The sequence below is a fragment of the Tiliqua scincoides genome, chromosome 3 (genome assembly GCF_035046505.1).
Source record: "Tiliqua scincoides isolate rTilSci1 chromosome 3, rTilSci1.hap2, whole genome shotgun sequence".
Taxonomy (NCBI): Eukaryota; Metazoa; Chordata; class Lepidosauria; order Squamata; family Scincidae; genus Tiliqua; species Tiliqua scincoides.
The window spans coordinates 173,137,104-173,163,888 of record NC_089823.1 but is presented as its reverse complement, the minus strand read 5'-3'; the positions used below and the strand labels follow the sequence as shown (position 1 = coordinate 173,163,888).

Below are 26,785 nucleotides of genomic sequence, written 5' to 3'. Positions count from 1 at the left end.
GTCATATGCTCCATCTGGGCCTCTATTTTAAGGCAGAAAAACCACAAACTATGCACAATTGACATCTATGCCTTTTTGCAAAAAAAAATTCCCTTTGCCACCAATATAAGCATCAGCCTCCTAACTCATCCATTTGTTTTAAAAGAGAGCAGAAATACTTATGTTCAAATCCACAGGGATTCAGCTGTTCCCTTGTGTCTTGGGAGATACAGAAAGAAACCTACAGAGCAAAAAAGAAAGCTTCCTCTTCTACAACAAACAACAGAACAAGCCATGAAAATATCTTCACAAGTGCTTTGAAATTGGTTTCTCTTTTGAAAACAAAAAATGGAAATGTCTACTTGGAAACCGAAAAATCCTAGAGAATCCATTTCCTTCATGGATGCAGGGATTTAGAATGCACTATCTTAAAATATCTGCTTTACAGAAACTAACTACATATTGGGTGTATCTTGCCCTTGGTAAAGAAGACACAGTAGGAACAAGATGTGGACTCCAACAGGTTATTTCTTTATTCTGAATCCTTCTTATAGTGATTGTCTCCTTTCCTTCCTCACTTCAATCCATTCTCTCTCTGCTTTCCTCTTTCCCCTTCCATGTTTCTATCATACTCCTCTAGGAACAAACTTCTGAAAAACAAACACAGCTATGCAGTTAGAACTAGAGCTATAGATAGCTATATAGTTTCTAATGCTGTTCCAAATAAATAAATAAATGGCGCAATCCTATCTTGCACTGGAACAGGCAAGCCAGGAGGCTTACGCTGTATCTAGCATGAGATAAGGCTCCACAATGGCTCAGACGAAGGTAAGGGGAAACTCTTCACCCCCAGGTAAGCCACTGCAGCCCCTATGGGTCTCCTTGGACTTGTGCCACTTCCGGAGGTGACATAAGTCTGAGGACAGTGGAGCAGCTTGAAGCCACTCCACACTGCTCAGGAACGGGGCTTGGAATCCAGCATAACAGCCAGATCCTAGCCCCTCTTCCCCCGCCTGCCCCCCACCTGCCCCTGGGGCTGCCCACTGCCCAACCTCCCCCCACCCCCTCCCTGCCCATCCCAGATGCAAGGATCACCCCGCAAGCTGCCACGAAGGCTGGATGCAGCCTCCATGTGCTTCTGCAGCTTGCTCTAGAGGAGGCGCAAACGTGCTTTATGGCACATTTGCAACCCTCCTAGGCTGGTGCAAGGGACTTTTTTAGTTTAGTTCTCTGTTTTTAGTTATTGCTTTTATTATACCTGCATGTATCCAGGGGCAGCTATTTAGGGCTCCTGGTCTTTCAGTATTAAGAACCTTGATGTGAATTAGTGTCTGTATGAACTTACATCAGATTGTAAGTAAACTTCTTTTTCAGTCTTCATCTTTGGCCTAAGTTTCTTTTGTGCCTTGGTTTGCAAGCAGCCTGGGTAGAAGAACAATTCTTTTTGGGTGATAACCTTTGCCCTGTTCCAACATCACATACAATGCCACTCTCACCACATAGAATTACAGAAAAACAGATCTAATATGACTGCAATTGAATATCAACTGCATCTAGTTCTGTCTCCAAAACTATTTTTGTCTAGGTATTCTAGAAGTGTTTAACAGCCCAGTTCTAAGCTTCCCAGTGCCGCGCAGTACAGTGGCGCTGAAATGGCCGCCACTGTATGCAGTGGGTTCAGGAATGCTGCCAGAGGTCTCCTCAGGGGAAGGGAACAATCATCCCCTTACCCCAAGAAAAACCCAGCACTGCAATGGGGCTTCTTGAGTCTGGTTTCAATGGTGCATGCTTGAGAAGCCCTGTGTCGTGCTTCCAAACCCAACACAGGGGATAGGATCTGGCTGAGGAGGCCTCCCAGGCTGGTCCCACCCTCCTATTCCAGTGGCAGACATCCCCTGCCCCACACCCCACGGCAAAGGTCTGCAATGGCACATCTCCCCCACAGGATTCTGCCACCCCCTGCAAGTGAATCTGCTCCCTCCCACTCAACACGACATTCCGGAGCATCAACATTCCAGAAAGTCTCCTGAGGCTTCCCCACACTCTTAACTGTGCTTCTGGCAAATCAGAAGCACCGTTTCCAACTGTGTTGGGAGCCTCAATGAGGCTTCCGCGCAGTTCTAGAGAAGCACAAAGGTCTATGCCTGGGGCATTTGCCCCATTCAGTGAATGGCAGGTCCACCACTGCCCCATCCAGGAATGTCTTTACCTAACCTGGAGCTAGTGTCCAAAGATAACTACCTAAGAGGCAACTTGCAAAGATAGTTGCTTATATCCAATGAACAACTGCTCCCAACTGTAGGTGCTCCTAGGTAATTTTCTATTATTCTAGTTGTTGTAATTTGGCTACATTCATTTTAATATCAACTTTAATGTGCAGTTTTACGATATTTTACAGAATTGATCTGTACATCACTTTGGGAGCAGATACCAATACCATTTGTGTTGGGCGAAATAAGCTCACACCAATGATGTTAAGAATAAGGGTATATTATTGGGATAAGAATAAGGAGGTACAAACGGAGCCAAAAACATGTGGTCCCAGCAACTCCAGCTAATGAGCTGCTTCATATCAGGTTGCTGATTAGGGGTTTGTTATGGAATGTAAACACGAGGCCAGCATGTGTCCAAGGCAGCTTGATCTCTGGTTTTCCAGCACAGGGTTATGGCTTCATGGAGACTGAAAAACTTCAAACACCAAGAGAGACCACTTCCTACAGACATCAGCAGACTCAGCTCTGAAATGCCAGGCAGGGCATTTACTCACCGAACCGTTTCCTTGTCCACCAGTGAGGCTCTTTAATTGCGGAGAATCTCACATCCGGATGCAACCGGAGCCTATCATAAAGGTCTGTTGTTCCACACTTGGGCTGGCCTATGATGTAGAAATTGGGAAGGCAGCGCAGCCGATAGTGACTGTCTTTGTAATGATACAAATGCTTCCAAAATACCTTTCGGAGGTAATCAAATATTGTCCGAAAACGTTTAGAATACAACGCATAGGAGTTTGTAGCATAGGGGTTTGCGGTAGTATTTCCTCTGTATTCTTCATACCAACAAGGATTCTTGCTGTTTGGAATAAACTTCTTAGGAATTACTGAGAACATCTGCAATACAGACAACAAAGAAAGGTTACATTTTCATTTATAATAATTTATTTTTTTTATTTTAAAAAAATAATGGCCAGTGTTGGCAAATTCCAATCATTTTAAAGCTTAATGGCCCTACGTTGCTTCTCAGATACAAGACTGGGAGAATACTGTAGCAGCATCAGCAGCTAAGAGAGTAAATGCACATTTCTAAGCTCTAGCTTTTAAACCCAGAAAGGATTAATATAATTAGCTAGCTTGCATACAATCTTCCATAAAATAATTGAATTTTCAGATATTAATTCCTACAGCAGGTTTAATTCTCTTCAGCTATGTGAAAGAAACCTATAAAACTGAAACAGAAGAAATACTCAGGGCAGGTCTCATGTATGGAAGGTCCCTGGAAATGCTTTTACTCCACATAGAGAGCATAATAATCAAAAGGTTGATCAGCACATGGTCCAAACCGTGTAGAGCAGCAGTTTTCAAACTGTGGGTCCGAGACCCACCATGAATTTGATCCATTTTTGGATTGTTCGTGAAACTGACAGAGCAGATTAGGCTATGTGCATCTAGGGTTAAGCAAGCTTCCACTTGGTGGGAGGGGGGCACTGCTGCCCAATCACCATTATAGCCAAACCCTTTGGCATTTATAAATCAGACAGCAGCTTCTAGGGCCTCTAATAAGTTAGAGAACCACTGATGTAGAGTCTTCATTATAATGGCTTCTGGGAACATGGAAAGTGAAGAAGGGAACAGCAATGGAGGTTGTTTTTGATGCCTGTTTGCTATGAGAGTCATTTAATTATAATGCAATTTTCTTGTCTGGGATTCATACCTCCATACTCTCACTATGGCACTGAAAAACCGATGCAACACAGATCTGATTGAATGGCCACATTCACACACTTCCCATAATTCAAACTTCCCATAATTCAAAAGTTCTCAAATTTTTTCGACCGGCAGCTGACGTATAGGGTCATTTGCTGTGGTTCCCCATTAGGCTGCAATCCTATACATTATAAAGGGTGGCAGGTTTTTTGTGAGGATTCTGTAGCTCCCTGGCTAGTTTCCACAGCTCCCAGGGAGCCACAGCTCACGGTTGGAGAACCACTGCCATATCGACATACAGTCAGACCCTTAATTCGTATTTGTGTGTGCAACCCCAGCCACTACTATCATAAGCCATTGCCCTGGCTTATATCACAATATCATCCATTTGGCTGAATTTTGGATCCTCTCCTGCCTGTATTTCCCAGAAATAAAAGGCATCCCAAGGGAGTTTTTCCAAGGCTGCAACATGTCCGTTGCTGGATGCAACAGCATCCAGTTGAGATGCTGATACAGAAAGCAAAGAGGCACTGCAGATACTTATGAAACTGTCCACCCATTGCCCTCACAGTATATACATGGCAGTATCTGAAGTAGGCATGAAAAAGAACACAATGAATCGGAAATGCATTGTGTCAAATGACTCCTTGCTTTCTTCTGGCTGATTTGGGCCCAATCCTAACGGGGCACTGAGCTGTTGGAACTGGTGTTCAGGTGGTGCAGCAGCCTTTCCAGCATCACAAAATGCGGTGTACTATCTCATGGAACCGGACTGCCACTGGAGACACAAGCAGCAGCAGTAGCCGCATAACACCAACAATCCTGAGTGCCCTGGCAGAGGTAAGCAGCAATTGGGGTGGGTGAAACGGGATGGGAAGGGTGATGAACAAGGCAGGGAGAGGGTTTGCTGAGAGCAGAAGGAGACGGTTATTGGTGGAAGGAGCTCCACTCAGAGTTGCAACAGCCAAAGAGCTGGCGCAGGACAAACAGTCCTAATTGGGGGAAGTGGAGGCTTACCCTTAGGGAAGGGATCAAACATTTTCTTGAGGTAGCCTCTGGGACTTTATTTATTTTATTTACTTTATTTTATTTAGCATATGTCATATAATACATGGACATGTATCAGTTAGACTAGATCAAATGTCAATGTCCAGTTCATGCAGCCATTCAAGGACAGAGTTACCTTCAAAGAAAAAGTCAGACTATGGGCCCGTATACGCCCTCAGTTTGCAGCCAGATACAATGGGGGTAGATACGAGCCCCCATCTGAACACAGAGTCCTGACAAACACCATGTAGGGTACGGATCCTATTCAAAAATTTTCAGTGCTGAAGAGGTACTTTGGGGTGTGATGCTAGTTTGCTTCCTCGTGGTGCATTGTGGATAGCACAAAAGTGCGAACTAAATGAACTAGCAACCAGCTGGCGGCCAGACCACATCGTAGATTTCCTGGCTTTCTAAAACATGGCCTCTGGGACTACACCAGCAGGACACAAGGTGCATGCTGTTGGCAACATTCATCAGCAGGGAATATAATTAGTATTGGGCTAATAGTCTCTTTTTGGTCTCTATTGTCATGTTCATATGTGTTGGCTCTTGGCATTATTACTGTTTGTTTTTTGTTTTTAATTTATACATTGCAACTGGTTTTTCTTTAAATTGGATTATTAGCCAGCTTGAGCAGCTCCTTTGCTTTTGGGAAGGAATGCATTTTTAATGAATACATAACTAACATAAAACGAACAGAGAGAGAGAGAGAGAGAGAGAGAGAGAGAGAGAGAGAGAGAGAGAGAGAGAGTATCTGGCACAATCTTAATCTACATACACACTGACTTAAAACCAAGGTGGTGGAGTTGGTACACAAAACCTCTGACTCCACCCAAAATTGCTTCCCATTCTGACTCCATGACTGACTGAACAGGCTGTGGGGATAGAGTTGGAATTGGAAGCAATTTTGGGTGGAGTCAGAGTTGGATGTTGTGTGTACTCACTCCACAGAGCTACTTAAAATGTTACAAGGACAAAGCTGAGGAATGGTTCCAAACACAATGATCAAAGCCAACATTTTTAATAAAGGATAAAGCTTTCTTTCTTTTATACTTACATGCAACTCTTGCTTCTTCAGATCTTCAAAGTCTGGGAGATGCCTGGTTATGAACTCAGTCTTTGAAGTAATAGTGTCAATTATTACTTTAATGCTTGGATAATCCTTTGCATATGAAATATTCATTTTAGATGTTTTGTGATGATCTTTTGTATCACAGAGGCTCTCATTGTCCATTAAGTTTGAATTGCTAGTAAAAGCTCCAAAATGGAGCGCTGGTGGCATCAGCAAGAGGCCAGGTCTAGCTCCAGTCAGTATATACGATGCAGTCACTAGCATCATTATTAATAATCCAAATACCAAGCTGCATAGCTTTCCTTTCTTCAAGCAAAATAATCCAGTCCAGCTCTCACTGTGATCAGTCCTTACTTCCAACACTGCAAGCAAGTTCATTTGTTTGCTGTCCACGTGCAACAAAACTGTATTTTCCCCTCTGCACAGAGGACACTTTCTAGTATTATGACTTGCCCTCCGGCACTTGAAACACTGTTTGTGCAAGTCATTTGGTAACAATGCTATGCAACAATGAATGCAATGCCTCATATTAGTACCATTAAAATATTGATGTAGGAAGCCATTTACAGCAGTCAGGTAGGAAGTTCAGATGGATGAAAGTCATCTTCCACAAACCATCAAGAATACTTTATGTATATTCAGATAAAGACTTGTAAAGTTAAAAAAAAAATCAGAGTAAAACCAAAACAAATGGTAGCTATTGAAACAATAGTTTCAATAATGGTGTCTTAAGATATACATACAATGTGATCCAAACATGTTTTATTAGGGTGTGGCTCAGTGGAGGAAAAGTTATTACAATAAAAAGCAATTAGCGTTAGCTCAGGTTTTTCCCATTGAACAAAATATGATGAAGGGGACATCACTATACAGAGTGAAAAAACCAAAAACCCAAAACAAATTCATTGTTCTTATATTTCTTCAGAAGGAAAAATGTCTTGGTATATGAGAAGGAAGATGCTTTTGAAGATTACATAACTTCCCTTAACATGTACACTCCAAAATTGGACAGCTTCTTTTCATAACTTTGCTTTGGAGGAACTTGTTGAATAATCTAAAAGAGAGAGAAGGAGAGAGAAAACATGAAGATGTCTGCCCAGAAGTTATATTTATTTTGAATGCTTGTGTTTCAATTTATATTCTATCTTTTGCATAAGCATATTTAAAAACAACATTATTATCACACATCTAAAACCAATAAACTGTACTAATCACTATACTAAACTGATGGTACCCACAGTTGCTAAACAGGATAGCAAATTATTGGGGTGCAGAACTGAGTTAGGAGAAATGTGCTGGAAGTAAGAAAGTCAAGAATGTCCAAATAGCTTGGGGCCAGAATACCTGAAGAGTCTCCTGCTCTCTTATGAACCTAGAGACAAGGGGAAAAAAAGTGAAAAAAACTCTTAAGGTATTCAGAATGTAGTTTTGTGAACATTTTTTTTAAAGTATATCCAACATAAGCCTTCTTCAAGGGCATGAAGAAGCCTCTTTTTACTCACTGGTGGGAGGAACACAAAAGACATAATGTCTCCTTTTTTATTTTCCTCAGTAAAAATCACATTCTGAGCAACTTTTTGAGGTTTTACATCGGGGTGCCCAAACCCAGACCCAGGGGCCACTTGCGGCCCTTGGGGACTCCAATCTGGCCTGCAGGAAGCCCCCAGTCTCCAATGAACCTCTGGCCCTCCAGAGACTTTCTGGAGCCTGTGCTGGCCCAACACAACTGCTCTCAGTGTGAGGGTGACTGCTCAACCTCTCGTATGAAATGTGAGACAAGGGCTCCTTCCACTGGTTGCTGTTTCATGTCTGTGATGCAGCAATGGCAGCAAAGGAAAGGTTGGTCTTGCTTTGTGCAAGGTCTTTTATAGGCCTTGAGCTATTGCGAGACCTTCATTCATTCATATAAGTTCCATCTCTAATATATTCATTTATGTACATTTATTCAAATTTTAAATGTAAATTAAATCTTTTTTCCCTGGCCCCCGACAAAATGTCAGAGAGATGATGTGGCCCTCTTGCCAAAAGTTTGGACACCCGTTTTACATCATGGGTTAAGTTTCCTGCTTTTGGTGCTGCCCTCCTACCCTCACAGGTGTACCTGTCAAACTCTGGATAACTTCAGAAGTCCTGCTCAGAATGTCCCCACCTTTGCAGGGTTGTGGTACAGACCACAAGAAGAACAAAACATAGTATCCAGTGGGCATTTACAGGGCTAGAAAATTGCTCAAAAATGGAAAAGGAATAATCCACTTATGCTTGGATTTAGCCTTAAAGGGAAAATTGACTGACCAGATAGATTCAGACCCACTTATCGATTTGTTTTTGCTTCATTTTTTGAGATAAATCCCAATACTTCAGTACATTCTTCAGTACAGTATTTCTCAAATAACATAGATTTTCTTTAGAAAGATTTAACTTTTGAACTATTATGATTGTGTAAAAATCTATTTTAATGACGACAGTTTTCTGTTTTTGTACTGATACACATATTGCACTTTTGGTCTTCTGTTTGTTTTTATTTAGTTATTTATTCTAGAAACGTTTACAATAAAGACACCATTTAAAAACAAAAAAGATAGATGAAGCCCACAAACACAAGGGGATACGACAGCTTATAGTTACTTCTAAATCAGTTTATATTTTCCAGTTCTTGCTAGGACATATTAATTCTTAATCTCAGCAACAGTGAAATCATTAGTAACTACTTTATAAAGCAGATATATCTCCGGAGAGAAGTTAATTGAATGTCCCCTTTTCCCAAGATCGATAAAGTATATTCTATTTTCCCCCTAAGAAAAACTTCAAAGTATTGTAGATAAAAGCTACAACAGGAAAGTTGCAATACTTAAAGTAAAATAAAATATGTTGTTATCTGAAAAAGACATTATCTTTCCTCTAATAGAAAGAGGACAGGAAGAAGTGCCTGAACTCTGCAGGTATACACTGCACAAGACTGTTTATTTTTCCTTGAAAGCTTCCAGACTTGTGGGGCTCCAAAGCCCTAATACATAACAGTGCACACCATGGCCCTTTGGAACAGTCTCTAAACAGATTAATGTAATTTAGTTACGTCAATTTGTTTTATCACTATTAGTTTTCAATGGAATAGGAAAGCCTGTGATTCTGAATTAATTAAAAAAACACATTAATTTACAATCCAATCCTAAGGGCATGTTTATGCTGGCGGAACACACATTCTGTCAACATAATGCATTTGTGGATGTTGCAAACATGACACCACTGGAGAGCATGGCCTGGCTGCCACCAGAAGCAAGGAGACACCTGCCACAGAGGGTAAGGCTGTGCAGGGGCTGGAAGGAAGGCAGGGAGAGGGTGGAATGGGTTGGTGATGGGGGCAGGAAGGAAGGCAGATTGAGTTCAGGAAGAGGAGTGATGCCTGCTGAATCCTGACATGTCTTCATTTATTGTTCACGCAAGTGAACATTTATTGTTCAGCGCAAGCCCCTTGAACCGGCCAAAGTGTGTCGTGAAACTGCTGTAAACCCCCATGTGCGACTTTTCAGGGAGATAGACCAGTGCATGGACGTGCGCCTGCTTCCCCACACCAATGTGAGCCCCAAGCTAGGTGAGTTTGTATCAGCAGAGCTTGCTGGTGCAGGGGTCTGGGGGGGGCATGGGGAGGGTGGGAGGGATGCATTTCAGGGTGGGGGAGGGCAGATGGCAGGCATTCTTAGGGTGGGTGGGCGGGCGAGGAGCAGGTAGGGCCAGGATCCTAGCCTCGTTCCTGGGTAGCCCCGGGCTGCTCAAATTTGTACCACCTCTTGTGGTGGCACAGATCCAAGTAGACCCACTGCTGCAGCTCCCCCCGGGTAAGGGGAAAAGTTTCCCCTTGCTTCAGGCCAAGCCTAAGACAGCTCGAAACTTGTGCTGGATACAGCACAGGCCCGCCTCTTGCAGCGCAAGTTAGGATTGGGCTGTCCTCACATTCATCCTCATCCAGATTCTATTCAAAGCATTCTTGCAGGGGAATTTTGAGCTCTCCTCTGCAAGAATTCTTGCAATATCTCTAGTTGAAACATGAATGTTTTTTGGGAGAGAACCCTTTGTAGCACAGCCAAACAAAATTGTATGAAAATCAACACTGTATTTCTGCTTTTTGGAGCTGCAGGGACATAATTCTTTCACTTCCTGCAGTAGGTAGGATGATGGATTCCAGCAGGGTATTTCTGACTGCAAAGCCAATGCCATGTTCCCTGGTCTCGTTTGGTGGTTTTCCTTGCCAGAAAAATGAAAAATTTCTCTCCTTGACAGATCTGGAATCTGCTCAGCTCCATGTAGATGATAGCTGTTTTGCACGTGCCATCTATTTCTTGCAGGTCATCAGAAAAGCCAGGTGTCATCCTTACGTTCCATGTCCCCAACTTTAGGGCAGGAGTTTTCTGTTGCCTGGTGCAGAGTTGTCGATCCGCTTGTCGGTTTCCACCCTAAACCCCATGCACCCCATGAGGCTAACGGATCGTGGTGAGGCAGCACCTTACTGGCTTGGGACTGCCCAGCTTAAGGCGGGCGGTAGCTGCCCAATGAGATGCAGTGATCTCTCCCACCGTTGGAAGCAGGCCCTGGCGTCACGCTTTATGCCAATCGAGAGAAGACTTATAACCAGTAAACTGCTGCTTCCCGTGTTGTGCCGACGCCATATGGCGAAGTTGGAGTGTCCTCTCCAGTGCATGAAGCCTGGTAAAGAAGGTCTGGAGGAAAGGCTGTTACCCATGCAGCAAATCCCCCCTCTCCACATCGCTGGAATGGTCCAATGGAAAGGCAAATACGGTTGGTTCCAGCAGCATCGCAGGAGTTGCCAGAATGTGACTGTGTTCAGCCGTGAACTGCCTCAGGGACTCTGGCTCCTGATTTTGCCTCGAGGTTGACTCCTGAACCCTTTTCCATAACTGGATGTAGCCACAAGGCAGTGGAGGTTTGGGATCAGAGTTTTCCTTCTCTCAGATGAGCTGCCTTCCCAGGCTAATGAGTCCCACCTACCCAGTGGCCGTTTAGTCGCCTCTTACAACAAGTGCAACCAAACTGAAGCTCCAATCATCAGCGGGAGTTGTCACTCTCATCAGTGCACGTGCACCAACTCTGTCGTCACCCGCAAAAGCCAAAGAAAAATTCTACAATGACCTGGCCACCACTATCAAGAAAGTTAGTGGCCCACTTGCTTAGGTTAGTTCGGCACTGGGAGGATGAACGAAAATGGCCAACGCCTGCTAGAGTTTTGCTGTCATCATGGTCTCTGTGTCAGCAACACATTCTTCAACATGAAGCCCCAACATAGAGTCTCTTGGAGACACCCACGATCAAACACTGGCACCAGCTCAACCTGATTCTCATCAGACGCTCCAGCCTTCCCAGCATCAAGATCACACACAGTTATCAGGGTGCTGCCTGCAACACTGACCACTCCCTGGTGTGCAGCAGAGTGAAACTGTGAGCAAAGCGAATGAATCACACAAAAAAGTAAGGCAGACCTCCCATTGACACCAGCAAGACCTGGGATCAGGGAAAAGTGGAGGAATTTGCACTTGAGGAAATTCTCCCAGGCCCAGCTGATGCAAATGCAGCCAACAGATGGGAACATCTCAAGAATACTGTTTACAACACCTCCTTGTCCCTATTCGGCAAGAAGACCAACAAGATGGCAGACTGGTTTAAATCCCACTCTGAGGAGTTGACACCAGTCATTGAGGAAAAGAGGAGAGCTCTAGCAGCATACAAAGTTTGTCCCAGTGAGCGCAACCTGCAGGTCCTCCGAGCCGCTCGCAGCAAAGTCCAGCAGACTGCCAGGAGATGTGCTAACGACTACTGGCTCCAACTCTGTTCCCAGATACAGATAGCAGCTGACACAGGCAACATCAAGGGGATGTATGATGGTATCAAGCAGGCCCTAGGTCCAACACAGAAGAGAACTGCCCCTCTGAAGTCTGCCAAAGGCGAGGTCATCCAGGACCGGGCGCAGCAGATGGAACGCTAGGTGTAGCACTACTCTAAGCTGTATTCCAGAGAAAATTACCAAAGAAGTGCTGAACAACACTGAGTGCCTGCCTGTGCTAAAGGAGCTTGACAGTGAACCAACCCTAGAAAAACTTCACATGGCCCTGGACTCCTTTGCCTCTGGCAAGGTACCTGGGAAAGACAGCATCCCTGCTGAGGTCCTAAAGTGCTGCAAAGAGATCATCACCACTGAGCTGCATGAAATCCTCTGTCTTTGCTGGAGAGAAGGTGGAGTACCTCAGGACACGAGGGATGCAAACATCATCACGCTGTTCAAGAACAAAGGCGACAGAGGCGACTGCAATAACTACCGCGGCATCTCTCTCCTTAGCGTTGTAGGAAAGCTGTTTGCCCGAGTTGCACTAAAGAGGATCCAGGTACTTGCAGAGAGCATTTATCCAGAATTGCAGTGCGGATTCCGAGCCAACAGGTCCACCACTGATATGGTATTCTCCCTTAGACAACTGCAGGAGAAATGCAGGGAACAACAACAGCCACTCTTTATAGCCTTCATAGATCTCACAAAGGCTTTCAACCTGGTCAGCAGGGACAGCCTCTTCAAGATTCTCTCCAAGATCGTATGTCCACCCAGGCTCCTCAGCATCATCAGGTCTTTCCACAAGGACATGAAGGGCACCGTTGTCTTCAACGGCTCCACATCAGACCCCTTTGACATCCGAAGCGGAGTGAAGCAGGGCTGTGTTCTTGCGCCGACCTTGTTTGGGATCTTCTTTGCTGTCCTGCTGAAGCAGGCCTTTGGAACTGCAACAGAAGGCATCTATCTCTGGACCAGATCAGACGGAAAGCTCTTCAACCTCTCCAGACTGAGAGCAAAGTCCAAAGTCCAGCTGAAATGTCTGCGTGACTTCCTCTTTGCCGACGATGCAGCTGTTACTACCCACTCTGCCAAAGAACTTCAGCAGCTCATGGATCGTTTTAGCAAGGCCTGCCAAGACTTTGGACTGACAATCAGCCTTAAGAAAACACAGGTCATGGTTCAGGATGTGGACTCACCTCCCTGCATTACAATCTCTGCACACGAACTGGAGGTTGTCCATGACTTTGTGTACCTTGGCTCAACTATCTCCGACACTCTTTCTCTTGATACCGAGCTAAACAAACGCATCGGTAAAGCAGCTACCACGTTTTCCAGACTCACAAAGAGAGTCTGGTCCAAAAAGAAGCTGACGGAACATACCAAGATCCAGGTCTACAGAGCTTGCGTCCTGAGTACATTTCTGTACTGCAGCGAGTCATGGACTCTTCACTCACAACAGGAGAGGAAACTGTACACTTTGCACATGCACTGCCTCTGACGCATCCTCGGTGTCACCTGGCAGGACAAAGTTCCAAACAACACAGTCCTGGAACGAGCTGAAATCCCTAGCATGTTTGCACTGCTGAAACAGATGCCTGTGTTGGTTTGGTCATGTCGTGAGAATGGGCGATGGCCGGATCCCAAAGGATCTCCTCTATGGAGAACTCATGCAGGGAAAGCGCCCTACAGGTAGACCACAGCTGCAATACAAGGACATCTGCAAGAGGGATCTGAAGGCCTTAGGAATGGACCTCAACAGATGGGAAACCTTGGCCTCTGAGTGTCCAGCTTGGAGGCAGGCTGTGCAGCATGGCCTCTCCCAGTTTGAAGAGACACTTGCCCAACAGACTGAGGTAAAGAGGCAAAGAAGGAAGGCCTGTAGCCAGGGAGACACACCAGGGACAGACTACATTTGCTCCCAGTGTGGAAGGGATTTTCACTCCCGAATTGGCCTTTTCAGCCACACTAGACGCTGTTCCAGAACCACTTTTCAGAGCGTGATACCATAGTCTTTCAAGACTGAAGGATGCCAATTGAATTGATTTCTGCTTTTTGCCCCAAGTCCTGGATACTAATCACAGCTTAGTGAGAGCTAGACCAAGGACTCCCAAAGTTATGTTTTAAGGCTCACGGGTACTGTGAAGTCCCTAAACTAGACCACGGGGCTTATGGAAACACCTGAAACTTCGAACCAAAGGAGCTGTGCAAAGTCTCAGCTTGTACATCAAAGTTCAAGCAAATCTGTACCCCAATTAAGGTGAAGTTTAGGCAGAGTTCTTTTATATGCTTTCTGTAAGCCATCCCCCCAGAGTGCTTTATTCTAATCTCATAGTAGTGAGAAGAGTGTTTCCTGAATTAGTCCCAGAGGAAATCAGATGGCATTCACAAGAGTTCAGATAATATACTCCATTAGACCAAATGGACTTGCGGAGGAAGATAGGTATTTTAAAGTTACACAAAAGTCTTCAAACAGGAAATAGTCATAGACGACAATAACTCAAATTTATGGTCCACAAACAATACCACTGGCAGTGAAGATACTCATGCAAATTTCAATTGTAATTTAATAAATTTTACATTTGTAAAGCAGATGTAACATGTGAATCTTGACATACTAAAATCTTCTTACAAGATCGTAGAAAACTAAATATTCCAGGTTCCAAATTAATCTCCAAACTAATAATAATAGTAAAATAATAACCTCTCCTCTTCCTCATCATTATGTGTGAACTACACAATGGAATTTTTTTTAATGAAAATGATTCTTAATTTACAAGTGTTTACTTGAGATCTACAAGTACATTCATTGAAATGCCTGTATGGTATTGTATGAAATACCTGTAAATGAGTCTGAGAAAAGACAAGAATAAAATGACTAATTGATAAAAGTGAACAATTTCAATATCAGATACTACTAAACAAGACAGTCTCTTCTACGGATTCTACACTGTGGTGCTTGCGTATATAACTTTCATTTTTCAAATTAATGCACATTGGAGCTAATGCGCCTTGAGCAGTGATCCTGGAGAAACTTTAATGGATTGAGAACACAATATTATCAAGACTTTTCATGGCTGAGATGTGAGTTTCTTAGGGCCTTATTCCCCCCCACCTTCCCCCCCCCAAACTGAGAACCTCAGCTGTAGTCAACTTCTTCAGCCTTGAAAAGGCATACCAACTGATAACACAGAGTTGTCTAGCTTGAGAAACTGCTGATAAACTCTTTCCCCCAAGCAGAAAGCACAGCAACTCAAAATGGATTCTAGCCTCTCAGATGGGGTTCAGACCAGAGACAGATTTCTGGATTTCTTGACAGGTGCATATATTGAAATCATAGGAAACAATGGGATTGGCACTGGTTAGGTGAAAAGTCAGCAAGCACTCAAGTTGATGCCTGGCAATTATGGAGGGAGACTACTGGGGCAGTGAGGCTGCTGAGGTCAATGACTCAGATTGTTCAATGAAGGAGTTCAACCTCCTGGTGGTGTTACAATTATATATATACAATACAAAAATACCCTGGCTAGAATTACAAGAAGTAATTTATCAGCAGTAGTTGATTAGCAGCAGCTAATCAACCCATTTGCTTTCAAGCAGACAACAGTGGGAAGCTTATTTCATGCAGATCCACAGATTGTTCAAAAAGCAACTGCAAGCTATTGTTGGCTGTGAGCATGGCACTCATCACAATGGCAGCCGGTGTGTCTCCTCCAGTCATGACCTGTGGTGTCAGTCTGCACACACAGCCTTCACACGGCCAGTCACATGTTGGGGGAGGCGTATCACAAGAGTGGGACTTTTCTCCACCCGTTCAAAAAAATAAAAAAAAATCAGACATACCAAAAACAAAACAGAAACCTACAACCCTATTCCCACCAGCTCATCCAATACTCACAGGAAAATGTGGGTTATAGCAGGCTAAAATGCACATAATGCTAAGGGTACTCCCCTCCCCCCCAAATGCTTGTCATTATTCAGGAAGTAGCAATCTGAAAACTACTTTCTACTTATTGGGCCTAGTGGATTTAAGAGGACTTCAAAAGAGCAAATCATTCAACAGTTTCTTGATGATCCCATGCACAACAATCCCATGCATAACAATAAGCTTTGCCATTTATGGTGGTGCCGGCCACACAATGGAAGTTAACGTCAGCCATGGAAAGTCAACACAGTCAAGTCTTGCACTGAAAAATGCACTATTTCAAACACACACAAATGGTACTTCCAGTGTTCGTTTGGAAATCACGCTATTTCAAAAACAAGCAAACTGACCACATAAATCGAGAGCTACCAGTACAGAATGCATTTCCTATCGAACATTACCTTATCACACATTTTACATGCTGAGAAAGTCTTGAGAGTTGATCTGTGACTTTCATCAACAGCCAGCCCTCAAGTGTAGCACCATTTCAAATGCACTATTTCAAACACACACAAATGGTACTTTCTGTGTTCATTTGGAAATCACACTATTTCAAAAACATGCAAATGAAGATCATATAAATCGAGAGCTACCAGTACAGTATGCACTTCCCATCGAACATTACCCTTTCACACATTTTACAACCTGAGTAAGTCTTGAGAGTTGATCTGTGACTTTCAACAACAGCCAGCCCTCAAGTGTAGCTAGTTTGAAGTATAAAATGCTAGTACATAACTGAATGATTTGGATCTGAATTCAAGGTTCTGCAGTCCCATGCTCACGTTTTGAATTCTGATTCAGATTCCTCCTCATATTTTGCTAATCTGGGTTTTTATTTTAAACCACATCAATTGAACAGTTTTGTTGAAGCTGCAGCTATTGAAGCCTGACAAAATCTGAATCACTGGAATTAATTCTCATTCTCCCAAAAATGAACTGTCAAAAACACATTATAGAATGCAGACATGTGAACCTTACATATTTCCAAATCCTTGCCCTTCCTCACTTCTGCACAAATTTATGGTGGTAGTTCACATAGAAAAAAATGAAAAAGAATTTATTAGAACTCTTACATAAATAGACTGCAGTTCTAGTCATGCTTAAAAGTGGTATTTAAGCATGACTAGTTGCACCACTTAAACGTACATTCAAATGCATATCCCACTGAAAGCAATCTTGTGCATACAAGCTGTGGATCAGCGTGAACAGGTATCAACCTGTTCTGGATGGAGCTATACTCCCTTTAAAATAGTGTGTTGTGGGTTTTGGACTGCTCCTAGAGCCTACTTTGCTACTGAATTGCAACATGATGTCACGGAGCATTTTTGCTCAGCTTTGACTGGTACACCAACTGCACTTTTTCTATCTCAGGTCACAAATGAATTACTGCAATGCGCTCTGCATAGGCCACTATAAAGGCACTATCTAAGCTTCAACTGGTACAAAACACTGAGAGCTGCAGTGGCGTAGCTAGGTCACTTGACACCCAGGGCCCATAAATTTTTGTCACCCCATATGAATTAATTATACACATTTTTATACCACCTTACCTCTACAGCAGTGGTTCTCACACATTTAGCACAGGGACCCACCGGGACAGAATGAGAATCTGTTGGGACCCACCGGAAGTGATGTCATGACCAGAAGTGACATCATCAAGCAAGAAAATTTTTAATTATCCTAGGCTGCAATCCTACACACACTTACCCAGGAGTAAGTTTCCTTTACTATCATTAAAAGAATATACATAGAGTTTGTTAAAAGTACAGGTCTATAACATTTCCCCAAATGCAGTCACATATCATGGTAGCATTAAGTCTAATATATTAATGAATGGGGACCCACCTGAAATTGTCTCCCGACCCGCCTAGTGGGTCCCGACCCACAGTTTGAGAAACACTGCTCTACGGAGCTCAGGGTGGTGTGCATGGTTCCTCCCCTTATTTTGTCCTCCCAACAACCCTGTGAGATAGGTGAGACTGAGAGATAATAATAGTCATTACATGAAATGAATAATAATAATGGCTAGAAAATAAATGCAGTGAATATTTTCCCACAAGCAATGGATGAAATTCTGTATCAGATGGTATATAACATGATGCTATTAATCCTTAAAGCCACAATTTCTACAACTTTGGTCACTAGGGTGTCACCCCCCTCCCCCGAGGATGTCTCATTGGTTCATTTTGAGTTAAGGCAGTGGTTCTCAAACTTTTAGCACCAGGACCAACCAGAAGTGATGTCATGACTGGAAGTGACATCATCAAGCAAATCAAAATAAATAATTATAAATAATTAAATTAAAGAAAAACAATTAAATAAAGGGAAGCTAGCCCTGTCCCACCAAGTGAATTGTCTCTGTAACCTGCCTGCAGTAACACACACCCCCCCCCCACACACACACAAATAATGAGATTTTCAGCCTTCCCCAGTGCTCACCTTACCAGCTCAAGCCTCTTATTCTTTTGGGGGGAGGGAGGTGCTGCCTTCTGGAGTACTGCATGGCAATAAGTATACTTCATTCTTTTGTTTGCTGCATCTTAGGTATCAAAAAAGAAGGCATGAATTTTAATCAGGAGATAGATCATGAAAAAAAATGATCATTGTCATAAATGAACTTTGTACAATGCTTTATGCTCTCAGCCATGACTGCTTCCAGTTCCACAGCAAAATAACACTTGATTAAGGTGATGTGTAGTTTATTCAGATATTACTAAATAATGCAGTATCCAATTTTTTCCTGCTGAAATGAATAGTGTATTATTTATGGGTATAGACAAAGATTTTTGTACATCCAGGGCCTGTAATCCAGGCCCTGAACTTTGATCACAACACTGTTGAAACTAGCACATGCCCACAATATCCAAGGCCACCAAATTAGCAAACGGTACAAGGAAAAATCAACCAAAAAATGCCATTAAATGATAAAATGAAATAAAAACAGCGTTCAGTACACTAGTGGCCCAATTCTATCCTTTTCTCCACCATAGAATGCAGCTGTGCCACAATGGGCTGCACTGCATGCTGTGGGCAGGAGGTGATTGGGAGGCTTAGGAGAGGGTCCCTCCTCTACCCACCTTGGAAGCCCCTTGATTGCCAATGGATCGCTTCAGACCTGTGCCAGCTCTTTAGCTGACACAAGTCTGAGGAGACAAGGGTGGAATGTTGGCAGGCTCTGGAGGGGAAAGCATCTGGTGAAAGTCACTCGCTCCAGCCATGGACAGCAAGTTAAAATATAAGACCATCAGGCAAATAGCAAATAAAAATAAAATGAGACAAAAAGTCCAACTCATGGACTACCATGAGATCTGTCAATGGCCAATAGCTTAGATGGCATTATAAAAAGGGCTGGACACATTCATGAAGGATACGATTAATAAATTATCAATTTCACACAGGACAAGCATACCCCTTAGAGAATAAGACACTGGCAGTAAACCACCATATTCATTCGCTACTTAAGAATTAGAAGCATTTCACTGGCAACGTGATGTCAGCCAAAATGAACCTTATTCAGTCTTTCCTGCTGCTAGATAAACAATGGAAAACCTTCCAGTGTCAATTTAATAAGATCCCAGACGATTGTACCTACGGCACTCACCCTAGTAGCTACCATTGTTTTGTGTTTGGGATATGCTACTTTCCTCTTTCTGTTCAATGGTTTTCAGAGGAATGTGCCACTCCTAATCTATCTCAAGAGGTCCTTCTCCAGATTTCAAATACAGTTGGGCCAAATCTTACACAAGGATTACTTTCCAAAGTCAATGTATAGAATTACTCATAGTCCAAAAGCCCTTTAAATCCAACAAATATGTATTAAGAACTTAGGGCACAATCCTAACCAGGTCTACTCAGAAGTAAGTCCTATTTTGTTCAATGGGGCTTACTCTCAGGAAAGTGTGGTTAGGATTGAAGCCTTCGAGAACAGTATAAGAGTCACGTGGGAACTAATGGAACACCAGCTTCATTTTTTCTCACTTCTGGCTCCTTCCAGCGAATAAACAGACTAAGTTAAATAGTGGGTAGAACTGCCTGCACTATTTAAACAGTTGTTTTTTTCTGTTTTTTTTTTGGGGGGGGGGGTGTCGTAGACTTGGGTCTCACTCCCAGGGTTTTGGGTGCTTAGAGTTGTTGGTTCAGAACCCTAGAGCCCTCAAAGATCCCTGTTCGGTAGTACTGCCACCACCCTGTAAGAGCCAGTGCCTCAGTCCAGGGAAACCAAGACCCTTTAGGCTTAACTATATCCCTTGTAGGCACTGAGCACTTTCTTTACTTAAAATCTCAGTCCTCAAGTTTCTAGTCCACAATGAGGATTTTTGGTAGCTTGCTGAACGGCTAGGCAGGATTCTGAACCTTTGTCCCCAACAGACAATGAACCAACATGTTAAAAAAATTTTTTTACTTTATTAAGTACATAGGGTACAAAAGGTTACAAAAGGCAGCAAATGCTAGAGGCATAAAACTTCTAGGAAACATAACAGCATAAAACAACAAAGCTAACTGGCTAATTCTATTATTTCCTAACCCTCACCTGGGTCAGCTTCTTTTGTAGATCCTCGGGCCAGTTACCTATGGCCACATGGTCCTGTCAGGGCAGGATGTGCACCCACCACCTCTCTCACCAAGAGACAAGGAACAAAAAGACCCTGTCCTCTGGAAGTGGGGCTGGAAGCTTGCCCTCTCAGCTCTTCCCTCCCCCTGGAGATCTGCAGCTGCATTCCATCCTTGATAGGCGTCTTTCTGGCTGCCTAGGTGCTACATAATCACCCTCCATTGAGTTGTAAATCCTAGCAGTTAGGAAATGCAAGCCACTTCTGTGTTACTGTTTTAGCTTGGCTCAGGCCTTGCAATGCTACTAGGCCTGAACTGTACATGTTCATGACAGGGGGGAAGCATGCATACTTGAATTTGTGTAAGTCTATTGTGTGCAAGATGTGGGCTGGCCGTATATGGGTTGTTGACAGTTTCATAACTGTTGTATTCAAGAAACTCATATATTCTTTAAATCTTGCTAGCTGGCATTTCAAATTAGAAAGCTTTATATTCAATTAAGATTCCAGTCTGTGGTTGTTACTGTACCCTCAAGAGCGACTGTGAATTCAATATGATAAGTAATTTACAAAAAAAGGATGCAAATGAAAAGGTTTCCCACAGTTATACTAGAGTATGCATAATAAATTGTTATCTGAAAGTTCAAATTTTGTGACCAGAATAAATTATGTGAATTAGGCACAGTTATACAAACTTGCTAAATTTTGCATAAAGCTTGAATGTGCTTTTTTTCAAGGTTCCCCCCCCCCCTCAGAAGAGACAAAAGGTTACAAGAACACAGAAAAGGTACACATGATGTCAAGAGGATATGAAAAGCACAACAAGTGAGATGCAGGGTGAGAAGACACCAGGGGGTGCATGATCAATTTCCCAAAGGGTTTTTAAAAACTGAAATGCAGCACTGCAGTGCAATGAACCTCATCAGGAAAGGGATGGAATGTCTACCTCTTTTTCCTCTAGTAATTTTCCACCCACAGGAGGAAAAAAATAGAGGATTTGTATCCTTTTCTCTACAGATGGAAAGAAGCTGGGGAAATTTGAGAGCAAAGGGTTAAGTATTCTAGGCGAACAACTTAACTTGGGCAATTTTTCCCACCCAGATCGGTTGTGAAACCAAGTTACGTTTCTCTGCAAGCCTCCCCTCCTCTTATTCGCCACTTTGCCCATCTGCAGCCACTTCTTCCAGTGGCTCCTGCCTCCAGCCAATGGGGACAGAGGAGGAGGATAGCCAGAATGCACACAAACGAGTGTTGCAGGCAGGCAGGTAGAGCTTTTAAATCTTTTTGAACATTTTTGAACAGCAGTTGGTTAGGTTTCCCCACAACTTTTCATGCCCTACGGTTTCATGGAAAGGGACTTGAGCATGTGCAGAATATCTCATCCACAGGGGCTCTGAAACAATCTGCAGGGAGGCTAATGAGGCACTCCTTGCATATATTTCTATTTATTGATTTCAATTTTCCCAGACATTCTTCCATTCAAGCAACTTAACAGGGCCACACTTATACTCACATTCCTACTGGGCAAGTGCAGCCACCATAGTGTTTAAAACTGTTTTTAATTGCTATGCATGTTGCAACTTCTGTGAATAAATGTAAGAGCTATACAAGTAAACTTAAAACACACGTGCACACACAGTAAGAGATGAGGATGGAATGGATTGCGTCTCCTTTGGCCTAGTGTTGAACATTGTGGGCTTCTCCGATTAGCATTTCATTACTAAACTTTGCATGAACTTGTAGCTATTTACTTCTAAGTGATCAAGTGTCTGCCAAGAAAGAAAATAAATTATATGAGAAATCACTACCCTCAATGACCTCATTAAAAAAGCTTGACTAATGGTTTTGAAAACCCACATGATACATTATGCAGGGCAGTGACCTTCCCCAACTGGAGCCCTTCCTCATTTTGCTCAATACAAAAATTCACAAAACTCAACTCACAGGAAGAAAAAAAATCATATTTTCAAATGCTTGTCAAATCGTTTCCTTGAAGGCAAAAACTAACAGTATGTGGGTTTTTGAGACAATTTCTTTAAAGAACATTTGGTAACTGTCAGAAAATATAGACAGAGGCTGTCTAACAGTTGTACAGATCTAAACTTGCTATCATGCTTGAGAAATAGCAAAAAATCTTCTATTGAAGACAGCAACTGCATAAGGAGTTTATGACAGCACTAACATTTGTCCTAAAAGATTCACTCCAAATGAATGAATTAAAAAAAACAAAAACAGCTGTTGTGTTTACAGTACATGGAAAAACCTTGCCGTTTGTGTAAATCAGTATAACTTCATAGGTATCAAAAGAAGATCCAGCATTTCAAACTAAATCAAAACCAGTTATGAACCGATTCAAACCAGTTATGAACTGGTGCCCTAGAATTTCATAATCTATATTTTATAGCAGGGGTGGACAAACCCCGGCCTGTGGGCCATTTGCAACCTGTGGGGCCCCCCATGTCTAACAGGCATTCAGGCCACTGGAGAATTGCCCATGCCCATGCTTGCCTGCTGCGCCAGCTGTGGGCACAGTCCTTTGCCTGCTGCCTCAAGCTTTGCGTAGGCAAAGCTCTGCAGACAGCAGACAAATGACTGGCCTTGCCTTTGTGCAAGGCCTTTTATAGGGTTGAAATAAAGTGAGACTTGCAGGTCTCAACCTTATAAAAGACCTTGCGCCCACACGCATGAGGCTTTTCCTTCTCTGCTGCTTGCACGTGTAAGCACATGCAGCAGGGAAGAGACTGGGAGCAACTGTCGCTGCCTCGCACCCCGTGTATTGGGGCAAACAGGAGTGTGCAAGCAGCCCAGGCAATCTACCCAGCACAGTTGCTGCCACTGCCACCTCAACCTGGGCGAGCTCTGCTCTGAGGCTGCAGCCCCTGCCACCATCTCCTTCACAGCCTGGGCAAGTTCTGTGGTTCTGGTTGGGTTTGCAAGAGATCCTTCCTCTCCCTCCCCCCAAATGTTATTATCCAAGTGGTTTTGGTTGGGTTTGCAAGTGATCTTTACTCTCCCCCCCCCCCCAAAGTTATTGTCCAAGTGGTTCTGGGTGATTTTGCTGCCGTTAATGTGAATTCCAATAACCTGCTCTCACAAATTACAGTGGCAAAGGGATGAAATTATCCCATGATACTAAGGGGTCATATTGTTTTATCCTTTCAGTCAAATCCCACTCTTGGAGATTTTATAGGCTAGATCTCTCCCTGCTACCCTGTCAAGCATGGCTTCTTTCAACTGTTGGACATTAATCTTCCTATCCATTTTGATGGTATCAAGCCAGTGTGTTCTTTGTCTGCCCCTTTTTCTTGTTCCACTGACCATTCCTAACATCATTTACTCCTCTATTGAATTTGCACACATGACGTGGCCAAAGTAAATCAGGCATAGCCTTGCAATTTTGACTTATAATGATGTATCTGGTTTCATACGATCCAGAACTTCTCTATTGGTTACTCGAGCTGTCCATGGTATACAAAACCATTTTCTCCAACACCAGAATTCAAAAGCATCAATTCTTTGGTCAGCCTTTCTTATTGTTCAACTCTCACATCCACACATCATTACAGGAAAGATTATTGCTCTACTAGTCTGACTTTTGTATTTAGGGTCGCTGCTTTTCCAGATCTTATTGATGTTGACCATTGCAATGCGGCCTAAAATCATCTTATGTTTGATTTAGTGTGTAGAACTGTCATACACTTTGACCTGTTAGCTTAGTTATAAGATACATCGATTACTTCCACCTTCTTTCCTTTTATTCTTACTGTCATTTTTTTTCCCTTGGGTAGGAGAAGCAGAACAGTCAGCAAGTGTGTATTGCTATAAGTTGGTTAAATATAAAAAAATATTTCAGTGCTCCAGTGATCAGCATTTTAGTAACCTATCACCTCATCCCAACAACCCCTGCTAGAAAAGGGAGCCACTGGGATCTCCCCAGCAGTCCTGGACAGTGGGGGATCCCAGAAAAGGGGCTGTTTCCCTAGCTGCTGATGCCTTCAATATGGAAGGGAGGAATTCACTCATCATGTGTTAACTCTTGCCCTTCTTCCCAGTTCAGAGCAAAGAAAAGGAGACTGGCTTGGAAAGCTGTGTATACACTTAGTAACAATTCCTGAAAGACTTCCCAAATCTCATTGGGAGATTGGGCATGGTTTTATGGCAATAGCCATTTTCCTCAGAAGTTCTCTTGGAATTATGCTACATCTTGATGTTCCGTCATTCCTAGGGCATTTGGCAGGAAAAAAAAATGGTAATGGAACAAAGGAAGTGGCCAGGATGAGCTATAGCACTTCCAGCCTTGACACTAGGAGGCATCGCAGCATTCTGAGAGGGTTTCTGGGGGGAAAAGGTGGCTGACGATTGGGAAATTGTCAAAATTGGTCCATTTTTGCTACATGAGAATTTAGCAGACACACTGGGGTAGTATTGAAAGTAGTAGTATATGAAGCATACATTAAAAATTTCTGAAACTGACATGTGAACATGTATATTACATTAAATATTCACCTCTTGAGTAAAATACTTTAGTTTCATATATTCATGAGAAAAAAAATACAAATGGTACATGTGGGCAAAGTTATGTGTGGTTGAAAATGTATATATAGTTTTCCCATTCTTCTGGTCACAGTGAGCACACTTCCCAAACATCCCACACTACCCTTAAGATTAAACACTAAAACTAGGAAAAGAGCTGGGGTTAGGAACACATTCCATCCGCATTCTCAGAAAGACCGCTTGGAACCACTATTGCAATATATTCATAACAAACTGTTTTTATAGTACAAACTTTTGCGTTTGTTTAGTGCTGAAACTTGTGATGTTTCTGTTCCCCCCTCAATGGGGACTAAATGCACCACAGACTTAAATGTTATAATATGCTGCGGTTACGGTAATTAATTTTCACTCCCAACTCATTGAAGTATTCAGTTGACAGAATTACAGCTAGAAAATGCACAGAAACCAACTGGAAGCAAATTATGAAATGCAAAGTAATTTGCATATTCATGATTTATGACTACTGTGGAATTTTCTAAGCAAAGTTACCACATTGTTTCTTTTGTAATGTAGCAAAATGATAGAGAGATCTTTCAACATCCAATTTAAACTGGAATTGACAAAAATGGCACAATGATTCATTGAGAAAATAGTGGAAAGCCACAGTAATCTCTCAATGGTCACTCAAGTTCTGTCTCACATACAGATTATCATCTCTAAATATGTTCTCTACTACTCTCCATTATTGACAGCTATCAGTACACACCCTTTTCTTTTGATAGCTATCATCCTTTGCAAACTCACTTATGTGAATTCTTGCATATTTATTCTAACTTTCCTACAAGAAGCTCAGAGCAGCTTACATGGATTTGAACCATTTATTTCCCCACAGCAATCCCGAGTGATAGCAAATGGGCCACAATTACTGAGCAAACTTCATGACTAAACGGGGATACAAATTCAAATATTTTAACTCCAACTTCAATCGCTACACCACTCTATCTTGATTCTTCCTAGTCCATAAACAGCATTTATTTTGATCCATACGACTTGCTTTTGAATACATATGCATAGGATTATGCTACATTCCACTACCTTTCTATTTATCAATTATTTTAGACTCAAAACAGGGCAATACATTTAATCACCATGAAGACGCTCATGTCATCATATCATCCCACAGGGAATTCTTCCCTTCCTGACCATAACATATAACAATTATTGTCATGTGATACCGAGTCTTTTATTTCAATTTTTTTTGAGCTTACTCCATGCCATTGGCTGCCCCTAGCTGGGGTGGGAAACTCACAAGATTACATCCCAACAACACTATAGCAAGACACTTCTGAGGCAATACAAAACTACTAAATGAGAAAGATCATCCTGGGCAGGAGGTCTGGTCTATAGGGTAGAGCAACTGTTAGGCTCATAGATAACATCTGAAGGTTACTGGTTGAGATCACCAAAAGCTTCCATGAGCAGCAAGGCTTCAAGAAGCGATTGACAAGCTGAGCTATTCCAGTTACTCTTCAGTGAAAGAGAAGAAGCTGTCTCTGCTGTCCTTTGGTGAGAGAGAAGGAGCTGTTTGTTAGTCAGTGTGGGAGGTAACTGCAGTCAGAATTGATACCAGAATGTTAAAGATTCACCTGGAATGTTGTTTGTTCTTGAAACATTAGAACTTCTTTGTTATGGTAAAAAAAAAACCCTCAGGTGTTTAGAGCAGGGTTTCTCAACCAGTGGTATGGGGTACCACCAGTGGTACTTGAGGTGGTTTCTGGTGGTACTAACTAGACCCCTGGGCACCTGCTACCTGGCAATGAGTCCAGGAACATGATGCTACAAACAGCGGTAGGAGGCTAGGCTCAGTGGGCATGCCTTTCCATGCTTAAAAAAGCCCTCCCATCCACCCTGAGCCTTTTACTGGTATTTGTGCATCTGGTCTCCCAACTCAGAAGTAACAGGCAATGATGT

At 42.8% G+C, this 26,785-nt stretch overlaps 1 protein-coding gene across 7 annotated transcripts in view; it reads right to left on the bottom strand.

The window, feature by feature from the left end:
• The window catches only part of CHST15 (carbohydrate sulfotransferase 15), an 87,752-nt gene that overhangs the window by 19,827 nt on the left and 41,140 nt on the right, over positions 1–26,785 (bottom strand). For 6 of the 7 annotated variants that reach the window (XM_066620386.1, XM_066620382.1, XM_066620384.1 and 3 more), the window contains 2 exons: positions 6,004–7,072; positions 2,747–3,086 (listed from right to left, as the gene is read on the bottom strand). In XM_066620386.1, coding sequence (XP_066476483.1) covers positions 2,747–3,086; positions 6,004–6,546 — 883 coding nt within the window. In that variant the 5' untranslated portion in view covers positions 6,547–7,072. Of the gene's footprint in view, positions 1–2,746; positions 3,087–6,003; positions 7,073–17,615; positions 17,746–26,785 lie in introns of those variants that run through there. The other variant, XM_066620383.1, reaches the window with a different exon arrangement.